This window comes from Typopeltis vanoorti, chromosome 9 (assembly GCF_054136105.1).
Source record: "Typopeltis vanoorti isolate ZY-2024b chromosome 9, IOZ_Tvanoo_1.0, whole genome shotgun sequence".
Taxonomy (NCBI): domain Eukaryota; kingdom Metazoa; phylum Arthropoda; class Arachnida; order Uropygi; family Thelyphonidae; genus Typopeltis; species Typopeltis vanoorti.
In genome coordinates, this window is record NC_143557.1 from 112,779,575 (window position 1) to 112,795,836 (window position 16,262).

A 16,262-nucleotide genomic window follows, 5' to 3' on the forward strand; every position below is an offset into this window, starting at 1 on the left:
TTGCTTCCAGTTCTGAAACTCTGCAATTATATTTGTGTTTTCATCTATATTTTACCTTAATCATAAGCAATTAATGAAATCTTTTTTTTGTGTGTGGAAAGATACTTCACATGGAAAAGTTTACTCCAATTTTGTTGGTTCCCAAGTATATGATAATATGGTCATTTTTACATTTTGCAATTTGTATATGAAAAATAAGATGTCCACATCAAATTAGCTTTCAGCATCTCTAGAAATTTAACTTCCAACTGAAGACCTCAACAAAGGATAGAAAGCCACTATAACATTAACACGAAGCAGGAAAATATACTTATTGTCCTACTAAGAGTATATTATTCCTATGCTGTAATATGTAATACATGCAGCAATTCACAGCAAAGACAACTACTCTCGTTATATAAACGATCATAAAGGTACTTCATGTAGAAAATTTTATTGTATACTTATTGCATTGTAGACTTATTTTACTTCATTGCAGATAGAAACAAGAACATGACAAAGATAGTATACCTCCAATTTAGCAGAAAAACTTCCTATATTTGAAGAATGCGGTTAATTTATTAAAAAAAAAATCCAGTTTTGTTATGTACAAATATACCCAAGTTTTTTTCTTTTTTTTTTCTTTGTGTATGAGTGTTTATATTAAGTCTACTGCAGAAAGGGAAATGCCACTTACTTACATAAGACTACAGCAATTCTCATAAAGTGAAGTCACAGAATGACTTACTCGACAGATTGATACAACATAATGCCCATCATCACTGATTGCTGCCAACCGTGTGATAAATTCATGATGGGGGATTCTGAGATCATACACCAACTTCCTACTAGCAAGGTCCCATACAAGAAGAGGAAAGGGTTTTTGTGTTTCATCTCCACACACACAGATTCTGCCATTGGCACTGACCAAAAGACTGTTGAGGAACCTAGAAACAAGGAAAATGATTTTACTGAGTGATACAATAATCAAATAATTTATACTTGGTACTTGTTATTAAGAATCAAATATTATTATTAACAAATCTCCATGAAGTCAATGGATTCAACATGGGAGGTCTTACTCAATAAGCAGTGCATCAATCATATCAAATCTTACATTCATTCATTCATTCATACTCTAAGTATAAACACAACATACCAGCAATACATTCTATTCGATTAACCAAATTTGTTAACTGAATTAAATTCGATTAACAAAATAGTTGTTCCACATCACCTCCCATCCCAACATACAGATTATAGTAATACGGTCATTCTCTGCTATATCCAAGATCCCTCTACAAAACTAGGCAGAACTTTAAAATCTCTGCACTGCCTTTAAATCTCCTATGAAGCTGGCTATCCTTAACTACTCTCCTAAGGATTAACTCCCTCCCTACTCTTCTAGGTGTATATGTTACCAGCAAAGTGTGAAATTAGGCATTGTATAGAATCCCTAGGCATTCTATACAATGGCGAAAGTGGGACGTCAAAGTATGAAACACTTAGATTTTGATACATTTCCTAGGCATTCTATAGAATGGCAAAAGGCAAATCGGCAAAGTATAAAATACTCCCGGCAGTGACTATAAATGTGGAAAGGTGAGTCATGTGACTTTCGACGCTCACCTCAAACAGACAGCCAGAGCACATTGAATACTGTTCTCACATTTGGAGTGGGCTCCTAAAAGCTCCCTCAAAATGCTTGACTCAATACAGAGGAGAGCAATTAGACTGATAAATGATCCATCTCTTACCAACTCACTCCCCCCACTTTCACATAGATGTTTAGTTTCTGCAATTTGTATATTCTACAAACATTTTAATGGAAAATGCTCATCTCAAACAGCATCAATAATTCCCCCACTCTGTACTAAACCCATTGGAACACGTACAGCCACCGTCCAACATCCCTTCATAGTACACCTTGAAACCCACAGAACAAGTTTCTTTTCCTCCTCGTTCATCCCTGCTACTACTGAACTGTGGAACAGTCTTCTCCCTGATGTATTTCCCAAGGAATACAATATACAGGCTTTTAAATCGAATGTCAACAAGTTTCTCCTTTCCCATCCCACTACCCATATATGGTACTAAAGTACTATAGGTTGACCAGCCAACATCTCGTATATGGCCCATCATAATTAAAAAAAAATTTCCGCCATTTGCACTGCTGGCTTTGTTTGACTTTCGACGCTTGCCTTGCACATGCAAATGGCTGAGCAAGCTACATTGTCCGGGCAGAAATCGCAGCATGTTGACATGAAACGACGATTCTACGAAGAACAATCTAAAGTTCGAGCCAATGCTGCTGAAAACTATGTTTTTTTAACCTAAACTACCTACCAAAAGTTAGTAAACGATGTGAAAAATGCTAAGATGGCTTCTAAAAAGATACTACGTGACTTGGCTGCTGAATCGCTATGATGTGATGATCGTAGGAAACAAAAGTAAGATGATTTATTCTGTTAAAAAAGGCGTCAGTGAAATCCAGTTTTATGTCACAGATTCTGAGTTATTTAATGTACTTCATAAAGCTCATTTGGCCATTGGCCATGGAGGATGTGACAGAATGTTGAAAGAAATCTCACAAAAGTACAAGAATATTACTCATCATGACATTGAACTGTACATTCACCTTTGTGAGCCATACCAGAAAAAACAAAAAGGTGTTAAAAAGGGTGTTGTAGTGAAGCCTATGATTTTTTCCGAGTCCAATTCCCATTGTCAGGTCGATCTCATTGATTTTCAGTCATCCTGACAGGGAATACAAGTTTATAATGGTATACCAAGATCATCTCACTAAATTTTGTGGTTCTCAAGGCTCTGACATCAAAGACAGCGGAAGAAGGCATATAACCTCGTAGACATTTGCTTGGAGCACCATCGATTCTTCAATCCGACAATGGCAGAGAATTTGCTAATGATGTGGTGAGAAGCTTAAAGCAGTACTGGCCGACTTTGGAGATTGTCCATGGCAAGCCTTGCCCCTCACAAAGCCAAGGATGTGTCAAAAGAGCCACTCAGGACATTGAAAATATGCTGTGTACGTGGATGCAAGATGAAAAAACTGACTGCTGGAGTGAGGGACTACGTTTCGTGCAACTCATGAAGAACAGGGCATTTCATTATGGGATTAAGAGAACACATATGAAGCTATCTTTGGCTGCAAAGCTAAAGTGGGTCTCACAACTGGAAAAAATGACGGAAAACATTCAAACAATACAAGAAGAAACAGATCACCATATCCAAGAGAAAGAGTCTAATCTATTGCACAAAACACATATGAGACTGTAGTCCACGATGGAAGAAACGAAAGTGGTGATGAATACATGTCTACCGAAGAGGCTTCCAGTTCTGCTACCTTCTGCATCTGTTCGAAGGTAACCAGTGGTGCCCATATGTGCAGAAACTGTCATTGAAACGTTCATGCCACCTGTGGCATGAACGTTTTGGTGACACATTCATGTCACATATGGAAGAAACGTCGAAAGTCGATGATGGAAGAAATGAAAGTGATGAATACATGCTACCGAAGAGGCTTCCGGTTCTGCTACTTGCTGTGTCTGTTTGAAGGTAACCAGTGGTGCCCATACGTGCAGATATTGTCACCAAAATGTTCATGCCACCTGTGGACATGAGAGTAAAGATGATGGAAGTGAGAAAATAGAAGGTTATGATGTTAATATTTTGTGTACTCTTTGTTTAAATATTGAGAATGCTGTCAAAGATAAAATTCGACCTAAATTGAATCTGGAAATACAGGCCAAAATAATGAAAATGAATTCAGACAAAAAATTTTGTACTGCACCTTTGGGGGCCACTGTGCGAGTTCCTATCCCAGACGTCGACAAGGGATGGGGTGACTCGTGCAATCTGCTGGCGGTTGTTATGAGTGTGACAGACGATGGTTTTTACCGACTTGGACTTACTAAGAGTTGGAGTTGTTCCTGACCACGAAATAGCTCTCCGGTCAGCCACTTCCACTCAGTCCACGGGTAGTGGCAAAGAGTTCATGAGGTGTACTTGCAAGACCAAGTGCCGAAATTTGAAGTGCTTTTGTATGAAAAAGGCAGTTAAGCAATTCAAAATGTCATTCCAGTCTACCTTGTAGCAACAAGTAGTTCATCACTGGTCTTTTTCTTTTTTTGTAGAAAAATCCGGTATCTTACATTTTTACTTCTTACATTTTCAAAAGCATCTTTTCAATAAAAGCTTTTTTCATACTTTGCCGAAATAGTATTTGTCATTCTATATAATGCCTAGGTATTCTATATAATGCCTAGGGAAAGTATGTAAAATATTAAAATAAAATAGACATTTAATACTTTGCCTAAAAACGTCATGCGTTGTATAGAATGCCTAGGCATTCTATACAATGCCTGCTTTTCACACTTTGCTGGTAACATATACAAGGTTCCTTCTTCTTATGACTTATCATATTATTGATACACTGGGAGATCTGCCTTGAAGAACACAACATATACATTTGTCACCACAACTAAGGTCAGTCAGGTCTAGCTGACCATGCCTTGGAAATATTGCACACAAAGAAATGGGAAAAATAAAGAGAAAAAAAAATGTACTATGCTTTACTGCAGCATATACAAACTTGAAAGACTTTTTTTTTGGAACCAGCAGAAGATTTAAAAACCCAACCTAATCTAAATAAATATGGTTGTGCTAAATTTCCCATGATTTGGGAAACATTAATTCTTAGACTATATGCCCAACAGCCAAAACTAGATACCAGCACTCAGAATATGTCCTCTTAGGCTTCTATAGTCTTCTACTCGGGGTGGCTCGTCTATAGGGGCCATAGGGGCTGGGCCCACCTATATTTGTATAAGTAGCCCAATAATTGTAGTTTCAAAAAATATGTTTCTTGTAATTATTATTTTTTGATCTATTTCCAACACGTTTTATTGATTAATAAAAAAAAAAAAATACTGTAGTATTTTGTGGCAATATTGTATAATGAGACTTAGTACAGTCTCTGGGGCCAGCCACGGTTGGCCCTATTTTATACGTATAGAACACAGGGCATGTATGAGCACGTACACTAGCGATCGTATTTGTTTACTGGGCGCAACGCTTATCTTGGGGCCAGTTTAGTCTGGCCCAGTACTGTGTTGCACGTACGTACATAGCACACGATTCTTTGATCGTGAACCACGTGCACTAGCAATCATGTTTGTTTACCAGGCACAATGCTTATTTTGGGGCTCATTTAGTCTGGCACAATCACTGTGTTTGTAAGTAAATAGCACGCAATTCTTTCATTGTCTTATTATTTATTCTCGTTGTTGATTTGTTTAATAAAAAAATTACTGTAGAGTTTTGTGGCAATATTGAATAATGCGACTTAGTACGGTTTCTGGGGCCAGCCACGGCTGGCCCTATTTTATATGTGTAGAACACAGGGCATGTATGAGGTACATGCAGTGGCGATCATGTTTGTTTACCAGGTGCAACGCTTATCTTGGGGCCCATTTAGTCTGGCCCAATCACTGCGTTTATACATAAATAGCACACGATTCTTTCATTGTCTTCTTATTTATTCTCGTTGTTGTTCAGCTGTATTGTTTTTAGTGTGTTTAATTATTGTTGTCATTTTTTGTTATAATTTATTTTAAAGTTTAAATTTTTATTACATCCATAAACAATATATTTTAACTATGAACAAAATCGATAGTTTATTGGAAAAACGTTTCTCTTTTTTCCAATTTTAAAAAAATTAATAGCTTAATGCATCGGTAGAGTCTGACTAAACATTATTGTAACAGAAATAATAAGTATAAATAATAGAACAACTATATAAATATAAAAAAAATTAAGTTGTTTTTGGCCACTGGCACAACCTGTTTCTATTGTCACCAGCTGCCACTGCTTCTACTTATTTTGTATGTTATTACAATTTTTATATTGTATCCCAGAAGATGTCTCTGGGTCAGAGATAAAATATAATACAATGTTTAATTATTTGTTGGTGCTGGTTTCTTTACATTAAGCCTAATTGTGAACAATTAGAATCATCCTTTCATACAGTTTATATAATCCAGACAGAGTAAAGAAATAAGTCTATAGTTTTTCAGACTAATGGTAATTTGTCTGATTTTAGAAAAGTCACGATTCTGATTCTCCTCTAGATTTCTAGTAATAAAATGTTTCAAGACAGCTATTATTATTATTTATTATATATATATATATATATTATATCATAGTTGTTATTGTTGGATGAACAATGGTACATTGTGCCCTTCAACTGGAAAAGGCGGGAATTCGATTCTTGTCATCATGATGAGAGGAAGCGTTATATGGGTTACAATTGTTAGGGAGATATTCAGCTGTTTGAAGATGATGTGAAGCTGGGAAGGGTTATTAGTAATAGTGCAGATGTGGCAGCCTTGCAAGAGGATTTGAATAAACTAGACATATGGGCAAATGAATGGGGATGTCGGTTTAATGCAGCAAAATGTAAAGTCTTAGAGTTTGGAATTCATCGATGGGAGGTTGCATACTCGAATGGAGGAGCAGTACTGGAGGAAGTAGGGGAGACATGAAATCTGGGGGTGATGACTGATAGAAAACTAAATTCAGGGAGCATATTGCAAAGGTGGTGAAGGTAACACAGAGGATTGCTGCAATAATGAGAAGGACTCAGACCTGCAGAGATAAAACAGTTATCATTCCGTTGTATAAGACCCTGATCAGACCACACTTAGACTATTGTTCTCAAATTTGTTCCTCAGGATTTGAAGGGGATAAATTAATTGTGGAAAGGTACAAAGACGGATAACAAAGATGGTTTCAGGACTGTACAATATCAGTTATGAAGATCGGTGAGGAAATGTGACTGCAGAGTTTGGTAGATAGAAGAAGGAGAGGTGATATGATCGAGACTTTTAAATTGTTGAGAGGCAGTTACAGGGTGGACATTGGGGAGTTCTTTCGCTTGGTCAAACAGCAGGAAGGAGCGATGACGAGGGGGCCATCCCTGGAATTTACAAAAGGAAGCTGTGAGGAAGAGGGTGAGGAGTGGTTTCTTTGAGTGGGTGGTTGAAAAGTGGAATGCATTGCCTGATAGCGTAGTGAGAGAGCAAGAATGGTGTCAATGAGTAGTATAGTACGCTCACAGTGTGTAGATCTCTGCTTAGCGACTTGCCAAGAATAGTCGATTCATGCTGAAGGGGAGAAAGAAATTAATCATGTACGAATTGGTTGCCAACATGCGAAATCACGTGCTTTATAGGTAAAATTTTCCAACTGTTATATAAGCAACATAGTTAACTACAATGATCATAAAAGAAAAGTTAATTTTCCAACGTGTAATAATAAACAACTCATCCCACAATACGAACTGATTGCTCTATTATCGGAATGAATTCGCCTCCTGTTGGGATGCGCAGAAGTGTCGAAGGGTCTCGAATCTGTGGGCGTACTATATGATAGACTGGGTTTCCTAGGAGGGACCTCCCACAATGAGTCTTTTGACTCCATGGAGGCCCAAATAATAATAATAATAATAATTTAGAAAGCGTATGCATTTAATTTGGAAACAAAAATTCCCAGAATCTGCAATAACAGAACAAAGACTTATGGACCAAAAGAATTTAATTTTCCGTAACAAAATATTTACTGAACTTGAGCTGCAAGAGTTACGTAGTAAACCAATGACTCCAGTAACAGAAAATCATCAGGAGGTAGCTATATCAAACGTTGGAATTCAACTCAGTAAACATCAAGTTGACGACATACCTCAGAATGTTTTGACAGAAGGGCAGTGTAAAATGAAGTCAGGGATATTGCAACATATGAACTCCATAAACGACCATATAAGACTCCACCATTAAAAGCTTTACAACAATTTAAACTAAAACAGCTCCTCTTAGACACAAATGCTGTAATTGAAATCATCACAACCGACAGTATAAAGGAAACAAATCAGCTCTTATACAGCACAGCCTATATCATTTCAGTGAAGCTTGGTTACAAACCGAAAGAGCAAAAGCCGAGGATGAACCAATCTGCACCATGGAAATTCTGGTTAGAACGAAAGGTGAACAGGCTTCGAGCTGATCTAAGCAACTTAAAGAGTTTTAAAGAAGGACGGTTGAAAAATAATAACATCAAAAACAAACTGATTAACACATAAATTTGGCCAACAAAACAATTGCTGAAGTTACCGAAGAGCTAAAACAAAGAATTACAGTGACTGCACAGAAAATTAAAATATATGAAGCAAGAATAAACCAATATGTACAAAATATGCAATTTCGACAGAACCAACGTCAGTTCTTCCAGTCTCTCCAGAGAAATACAAATGCAAACCATCATTCGCCCTGAAAAGAAGAAACATTCAAATTTTGGAAGTCAGTCTGGAATAATCCTATTGAACACAATAAAAATGCTTCATGGATTAAGGAAATAGAATCAGAAATGAAACAAAAACAAATGCAAAATGTCATTATCACTAAAGAAATGGTCAATTCTCAAGCTAGAAAATTAAAAAACTGGAGTGCACCTGGCAAGGACGAACTAAATGGATTTTGGTTAAAACATCTAACCAGTCTACATGATCGAATGGCAGAAAAATTTAATTATTTGTTGCAGTCTGGCTCAGTGGAAGACTGGATGATATCTGGGCGCACTTTTCCCTTTATGAACGATAAGGATAAGGATGCAGACCCAAGTAACTATCGTCCAATAACATGCCTACCAACTATGCTTAAGCTGCTCACTGCAATCATAGCAAATTCCATATACCACTACTTTTCAGATTTATCCGATTGAACAAAAAAGGCAATTTTCAAAAATCTAGAGGATCAAAAGACCAGATCCTTATTAATAAAATGATTCTCAGAAACTCTAAAAGATGAAAAACTAATTTAAACATGGCAGGGAGAGATTACAAGAAAGCATTCGATTCCCTCCCACACTCCTGGATCCTACAATCATTAAAAATATCTGGAATTAGCAAAAACATATGTTCGTTTCTGGCTACTGTTATGAAATCATGCAAAACAACATTAATAGTGAATAATGAAGGATTTGGAGATATCAGCATTAAATGTGGAATTTTCCAAGGTGATTCTTGTCACCATTGCTCTTCAACATTTCTTTGATACCTTTATCTATGATTCTGAACAAAATAAAGCTTGGTTATGAAATTCCTAAATGTAATATTAAAATTTCCCATCTGTTGTATATGGATGATTTGAAGCTATATGGAAAATCAGCCCAGCAAATAGATTCTTTATTGAACATAGTTCGTATTTTCAGTCAGGACATCAAAATGGAATTTGGTTTAGATAAATGCGCAATTTTATCTATTAAACGTGGAAAAATTAATGACACTAGCAATTTTAATTTTGATCAAGAGAAATATATAAAAGCAATTTCAGCTGACGAACACTATAAATACCTAGGAATATTAGAAGCCAATGATATTCTCCACTCGAAAGTTAAACAACAGGCAGCATCAGAATACATCAAAAGAGTTGGAAATATTCTGAAAACAAAACTAAATGAATTAAACACAATTAGAGCAATGAATTCTTAGGCTATACCAGTGATCCGATACACAGCTGGCATAATAAATTGGACAAAAGAAGACCTGGACAAACTAGACCACAAAACTAGAAAACTAATGACTATGCATCATGCATTACATCCATGAAGTGATGTTGACCAGTTGTACCTACCGAGGAGAATAGGTGGACAGGGTCTGCTCCAAGTGAGACAGACTGTGGAAGAAGAAGAAATTGGTTTAAGAAATTACATCGACAATAGCTCTGAGCCAATGCTTCAAGCAATTACACAAGAGGGCCTTCTAAAAGCAACAGGAAACAAATCCGATTACAAAAAGGAACTACAAAATATCCGATATGTGCGCTGGAAAAATAAACCTTTGCATGGCCAATTTCTTCGAGATACTGAGGACAAAATCGATGTGAACAAGACATGGCAATGGCTACAACACGGATACATTAAAAAAGAACCAGAAGGATTTATTCTAGCAGCTCAAGAACGGGCATTACAAACTAATGCAATCAAAGCAAAAATTTTCAACATCAATAATAACAGCAAATGCAGATTATGCAATCAGAAAGATGAGATTGTAGAACATCTAATCAGTGCCTGCAGCAAAATAGCTCAAACTGACCATAAATACCGTCATGATCAAGTGGCCAAAATAGTTCATTGGCATGTATGCAAAAAATATGGCTTTCCTACTTTTAATAACTGGTGGCAGCATAAAATAGAGACTGTATTGGAAAATGAAACAGCAAAAATTCTCTGGGACTTTAGAATACAAACTGATCGGTATTTGGAACACAATAGACCTGACATCACAATTATCGAACATCGACAGGTTTGGATTATCGATATTGCAGTACCAGTGATAACAACATCAACAACAAAGAACTGGAAAAAATTACTAAATATCGAGATCTGGCAATCGAAGTTGGCCGACTGTGGCTTAAACACACCAAAGTCATTCCAATAGTTATCGGTGCACTTGGTGCAACTTCAAAGAAGCTGTCCAACTATTTACAGCAATTAAAAATCAATGAAGTGACCTCATATGACTTACAAAAAACAGCATTACTTGGAACAGTCCATATTTTACGACGCCACCTGACGGACTATTCTTAGATTCTTGGGTAGAATCTGAATTGTTCTGAATCACCAGTCATATTTTTATTTATATGATATCATGTTTTGACTGTGTATCAATTATCAATTATGTGAATAAAATAATAATCATTTAGCCAATCTCATACAGAGTATAGGGTTTTTCTCCCAAAAACTTTGTTTTGTTTTTTATCCTATATACAGGCAAATAAGCTCTCAGAACACATGAAATTTACAGACAAAAATATACTGTTGGTGGTAGTGATGGGCAGTAGATGCTGTTGATGATGGTTGTGTAATGAAAGAATTAAGTAGTAAGGGAGATGATCAGATGTATGTAGCAGAGTGGAATAGAGTGTCCTACTGCAATGAGTCCTTGGGGATGTCACATAATAATAATTAAATAGTTAATTTCATTATTATTATTTATTATTATTACTCTTCAGGACATCTGAAGAGTATATCAGAAGAGTACCCTTAGTAGAACACTGGATACGCCTAGAAGCTGTATAAGGAGAGTATGAGCAGGTTCTTTGGATGGAGAGTGGTTGGCGAGTGGAATGTGTTACCTGACATTGTGGTAAATGCATATGCATTGAATGAGTTTAAAGCAAGATTTGATGGGCTTTGTGTGAACAGTGTTTGACTCCATGGAGGTCTGGTGTTAATAATAATATCACTCTGAAGGACCTCTGAAGAGTATATCACATCGCTCCATAAAACCCATTCAGCATCTGCATGTTCACAACCCTACTCAGGCAACGCCTGAGTAGTTCATAGTCCAACCACCTTTCCTTCCAGGAATGGCCCCTTGTACTTGATCTACTATAAGAAAAATCTTGCCAGTGTAAATCCTTTGCCCTCTATCCACAGTTAATTTATCCTCATCAAAGCTCCTGATTCAGATAAGCTTTACTAGGAATAATTAAGTATATATGCGTAATTGTTTAAATAAGAGCGGCTGTAAACGTTGTAAGCTACCGATATTATTAGTGTGGGAGTTTTTTCCTTGCCTAAACTAAATTACGAAATCGTTATTATTAGACCCAGTAACCTGCAGAGAGAGAAAAAAAAAAAAAAAAAAAAAAAAACGCTGGCATTGTCATTCCATGATTTTAATTTAGATTTCAGTCATATCGTTAAGTGTGAGGTCTGTTATATGTATTCCTTCGATTACATAAATGATTTGTGGATGTTTAGTGCGGATGGAAGAAGGGTGTGTGCAAAGTGTGACCTGAATGAGGAACTGATGAATGCAAATATGAAATTGATGACAGAAAGTGCTAGTACCGATTGTGTCACGAGTGCACGTTTGAAAGAGAAGGATGGTGAGGAAGAGAAGCGAAAAAAAGTTAAAAAATCCGGAAAAAAAAAAAAGAGCGATTTGACAACCGTAATGGATGTTAAAAGGGACGAAAGTGAGGAGGAAAGAAACGAAATTGAGAGAACGAATGAAAGTAGAAATGGCGTGATGCAGAAATCGCAAGTAAAAAAAATCGAAAGAATGAATGATGGCGAAAGTTGGACGCATGTTGGAACGAAATTACCAAAGAAAGATGAATGACAGTAAAAGTGAGAAGAATGATAGCGAAAGTTGGATGCATGTTAGTCCGAAAGTACGGAAACAAAGAAAGATAAATGAGAGTGAAAGTGAGAAGAATGATAGTGAAAGTTGGACATATGTTGGGCTGAAAGTACGGAAACAAAGAAGGATGAATGAGAGGGAAAGTGAGAAGAGGGGGTCGAGAGTTAGAAAGATTTAATGATAGAGAGAATGTGTCGCGAGGTTTGGAAGGTGAATTGGATTGGATGAAGCAAGAAATGAAATGGATGTGGAATGAAATTAAGAGAATTCAGGTCAAAACTATTAAAATAAATCATGATGGCATGAAAGAGTTAACGAAAGATGAATGAGTGGCGTTGTATGGCTACTCCATTATTACAGGTGTGCTAGAGGATAAAATGCACAAGGTATGTTTTCCAGGCGGTAAAATGAGTAGAGTGATTGAGGCATTGAATATGAGGTGGGAGCGAGCAAAAGAGTTAATTGTATTAATTGGTACAAATGATTTGAGAGAGAACAAAGAGCATGTCAAAATGAATGTCAGGAGACTGCTTGGAAAGATAAAACAGAATAGTGTGACAGGAAGGGTAGTCAGTGTGTTGCCTAGGTATGATTGTGGTGAAATGAGGCGGAGAGCAAGGATTATGAATGATATTCTGGCTGAAATGTGTGAGGAGATGGGAATACAGTTTGTTAATGTGTGGAATGAGTTTGAGGGACGAAGTGAGCTGTATGGGAGCGATGGACTGCATTTGAGTGGTTATGGTGTGAGTCGCTTGGAGAGACTGCTGCTGGAAAGTAGAGAAGTGAATAGAGAGAATGAATCAGATCAAGAGGGGAGTGATGTGGAAGAGCAGGAGAGTAAGACAGGAGAGATTGAAGAGGTGGAAATGAATGGGGAAGTGAGAGGTATGAGTATAGAAAATGAGAGAATGGGGTTGCAAGAGGAGCAGGGAAATGGGGAGGCTCAGGGTGGATAGGGGAACACAGCATGAGAAAGGTGGATGCTCCAAGAGGAGGTGAGAGCATGTGTAGGCAGGAAAGTAATGGGATGACCAGGGATCAAGAGGAAACAGATGGAATTGCAAAGGGTTCTAAAATGAAGAAGCAGAAAGGGAAATGGCCCCAGTCCAGCATGGAGAGATCACATCGAGTGAGTGGTATCAGTGGAACTAGCTGTAGATCCAGAAATGAGTTGTGTTTGTATACCAATACTAGAAGTATAAGAAACAAGGCGGATGAAATGGTTGCACTAATTGCGTCTGTGCACCCAGAGATTGTCAGAATAAGTGAGACATGGTTAGATGAGGACGACATCCTGACAGGAATAGAGATGGAAAGGTATGATATGTTTCGTGAGGATAGAAGGGGTAAAAAGGGAGGGGGGAGAGCTATTGATGATAGAGAAAGAGTAATGTCCATACAAGGTAGAGATGCAAGAGGGAAATAGGGCCAGTGGTTTTGAGGCAGTATGGTGTGAGATAGAGGTGAATAGAATCAAATACTTGGTGGGATGTTGTTATAGACCTGGTAATGTGGATGGTGGTGATAGTGAAATGTATAGTCAAATAAGCCAAGCAAATAAGAAAAGGGTGATCATTATGGGTGATTTTAATTATGGCAATATAGACTGGAATGAAGAGATAGCAACCGGAAGTAGAGAAAATGAGTTTCTTGAGTTTTTGAGGGATAACTACCTCAAACAGTATGTAACAGAGGGCACACGAGGATTAAGGGTCTAGGATTTGGTCATCTCATTGGAGGATATAATTATCAATGAGGTATCAAATCATCCACCAATTGGTGAAAGTGACCATGAGGTGATTACCTGGGTGGTTGCCAGTGCAAGGACCCCTGTGAAAAAAGGGTATATGTGGAACTACAAGGGGGGGTGATTATGAAGAGCTCAGGAGACAGCTTGCAGGTGTAGCATGGAATGAGGAGTTAGCTGGAAAAGAGATCAATGCAGCGTGGGGGATTTTCAAAAACTATTTAGTAGATGCAATGTCTAAATGTATACCACGGGTGAGAAGGTTAAATAAGGTAGGTGTGAGATGGATGAATAAAGAGATTAAGCATGAGATACAGAGAAAAAGGGCATTGTGGAGGCAGCATAAGAGAAGTGGAAGTAACCAATTTCGTGAGGTGTATAAAGATCAGGCAAGGAGGGTGACTTGGTTGGTGAGAGTAGCTAAAGAGAGGTATGAACAGCAGTTAGCTAATGAAGCCAAAAAGAATCCTAGGGAGTTCTTTCGATATGTAGCCAGCAAAAGAAAGAATGATTATGGAAGGATGACATTGATTGGAGGAAATGGTATAAAGACAGCTGTTGCAGAATGTGTGGTGGAGATACTTAATGAGCAGTTCATAAAGATCTTTCAATCTTGTGAATGTGACTTCATGGAGAGATTAAGAGCAGTTGATGATGGGGAGGAGAAACTGACTGTAAGTGAGCAAGAGGTGTTTGGGGAGTTGAGTAAACTAGATATAAATAAGGCTGTGGGACTTGATAATATATCACCGCGTATTCTGAAGGAATGTGCTAGAGAGTTGACACCTGCCTTGACATATTTTTTTAATACGAGTCTTGCACTTGGTCATGTTCCTAAAGAGTGGAAGGAGGGCAAGATAGTGCCACTTCATAAAGGAGGTGATCGAACTCAAGCATCAAACTATAGGCCTATCTGTGTGTCAGGTGTTGTGGTTAAGTTGTTGGAGAAGCTTGTGAGAACTAGGATCCAGAGTTGGGTTGACAACAATCGTATAATCGTTGATGGACAGCATGGATTTGCTAAAGGGAGGTCCTGTTTTAGTAATCTACTTACTTATTACAATAAAGTGACTGCTTCCTTGGACAGAGAAGAAGGATACACAGCAATATACTTGGATTTTGCAAAAGCTTTTGATAGAGTACCTCATGATAAGTTGACAGTCAAACTAGAGCAGATGGGGTTGGATATTAGATTAGTGCATTGGATTGGAGACTGGCTATCTGATAGGTATCAACAAGTTGTGTATGGGGGTGCAATATCCAGGAAAAGGAAAGTGGAGTGCCTCAGGATTCTGTTTTGGGGCCATTACTATTTAAGTTGTATATTAATGATATTGGCAAAGATTTGGATGGAGATATTCAGTTGTTTGCAGATGATGCAAAGGTGGGACGAACCATAAAGAGTAGTGAAGATGTTGTGGCCTTGCAAGAAGACTTGAATAAATTGAGTGATTGGGCAATCAAATGGGGATGTGAGTTCAATGTTGCAAAATGTAAGGTTTTAAAATTTGGAAAACAAAGATGGGATGCAGAATTTATGCTTGGTGAGAATGTATTGTTGGAAGTAGAGGAAATAAGAGATCTGGCGGTGATAGTGGATAATGATCTAAAATTTAGAGGACACATTGCCAAAATTGTGAAGACAACAGAAAGACTTCTGGGAATGATGCGGAGGACACTGACGTGTAGAAGTTGGGGAGATTCTTGTTCCATTGTATAAGGCTTTGATTAGGCCACACATGGACTATTGTGCCCAGATTTGGTCACCTGGTTTTCAGAAAGATGAAGATATGTTGGAAGGGGTCCAAAGGCGACTGACTAAGGTAGTTTCTGGCCTCTGGAATGTCGAGTATGAGGAAAGATTGAAAAGATGTAATTTGCTGAGTCTAGTGAAGAGAAGGAAGAGGGGAGATATGATAGAGACCTAGAAGTTGGTAAGGGGTTGTTATAGGATCAATGGTGGAGAAGTTCTACAGAGAATAGTGGGAGATCAGGGGAGAACCAGAGGTCATCCCTGGAAACCGTATAAAGAGGGTGTGAGAGGCAGGTTTTTTTCGTGCAGAGTTGTGAGTGATTGGAATGCCTTGCCTGAGAGTGTGGTGTCTGCAAGGAGTTTGAATGTGTTTAAGACACGGTATGATGAGATGTGTGTGAGATAAAAGGATCTCCTAGATGAGTCTTTGACTCCATGAGGTCTTGTTTAATAATAATAATAATAATAATAAATCCCAGTGACCAGATCTAAGCACAATAATCCAGATATGTTCTGATCAGGGTTTATGCAATGAAATTATCACTTATCTCTGCTTG

At 37.7% G+C, this 16,262-nt stretch overlaps 1 protein-coding gene across 1 annotated transcript in view; it reads right to left on the minus strand.

The window, feature by feature from the left end:
* The window catches only part of LOC150103429 (NACHT domain- and WD repeat-containing protein 1), a 102,040-nt gene that overhangs the window by 50,907 nt on the left and 34,871 nt on the right, over nt 1-16,262 (minus strand). The window contains exon 4 of the mRNA XM_090398480.1: nt 728-926. Coding sequence (XP_090254606.1) covers nt 728-926 — 199 coding nt within the window. The remainder of the gene's footprint in view (nt 1-727; nt 927-16,262) is intronic.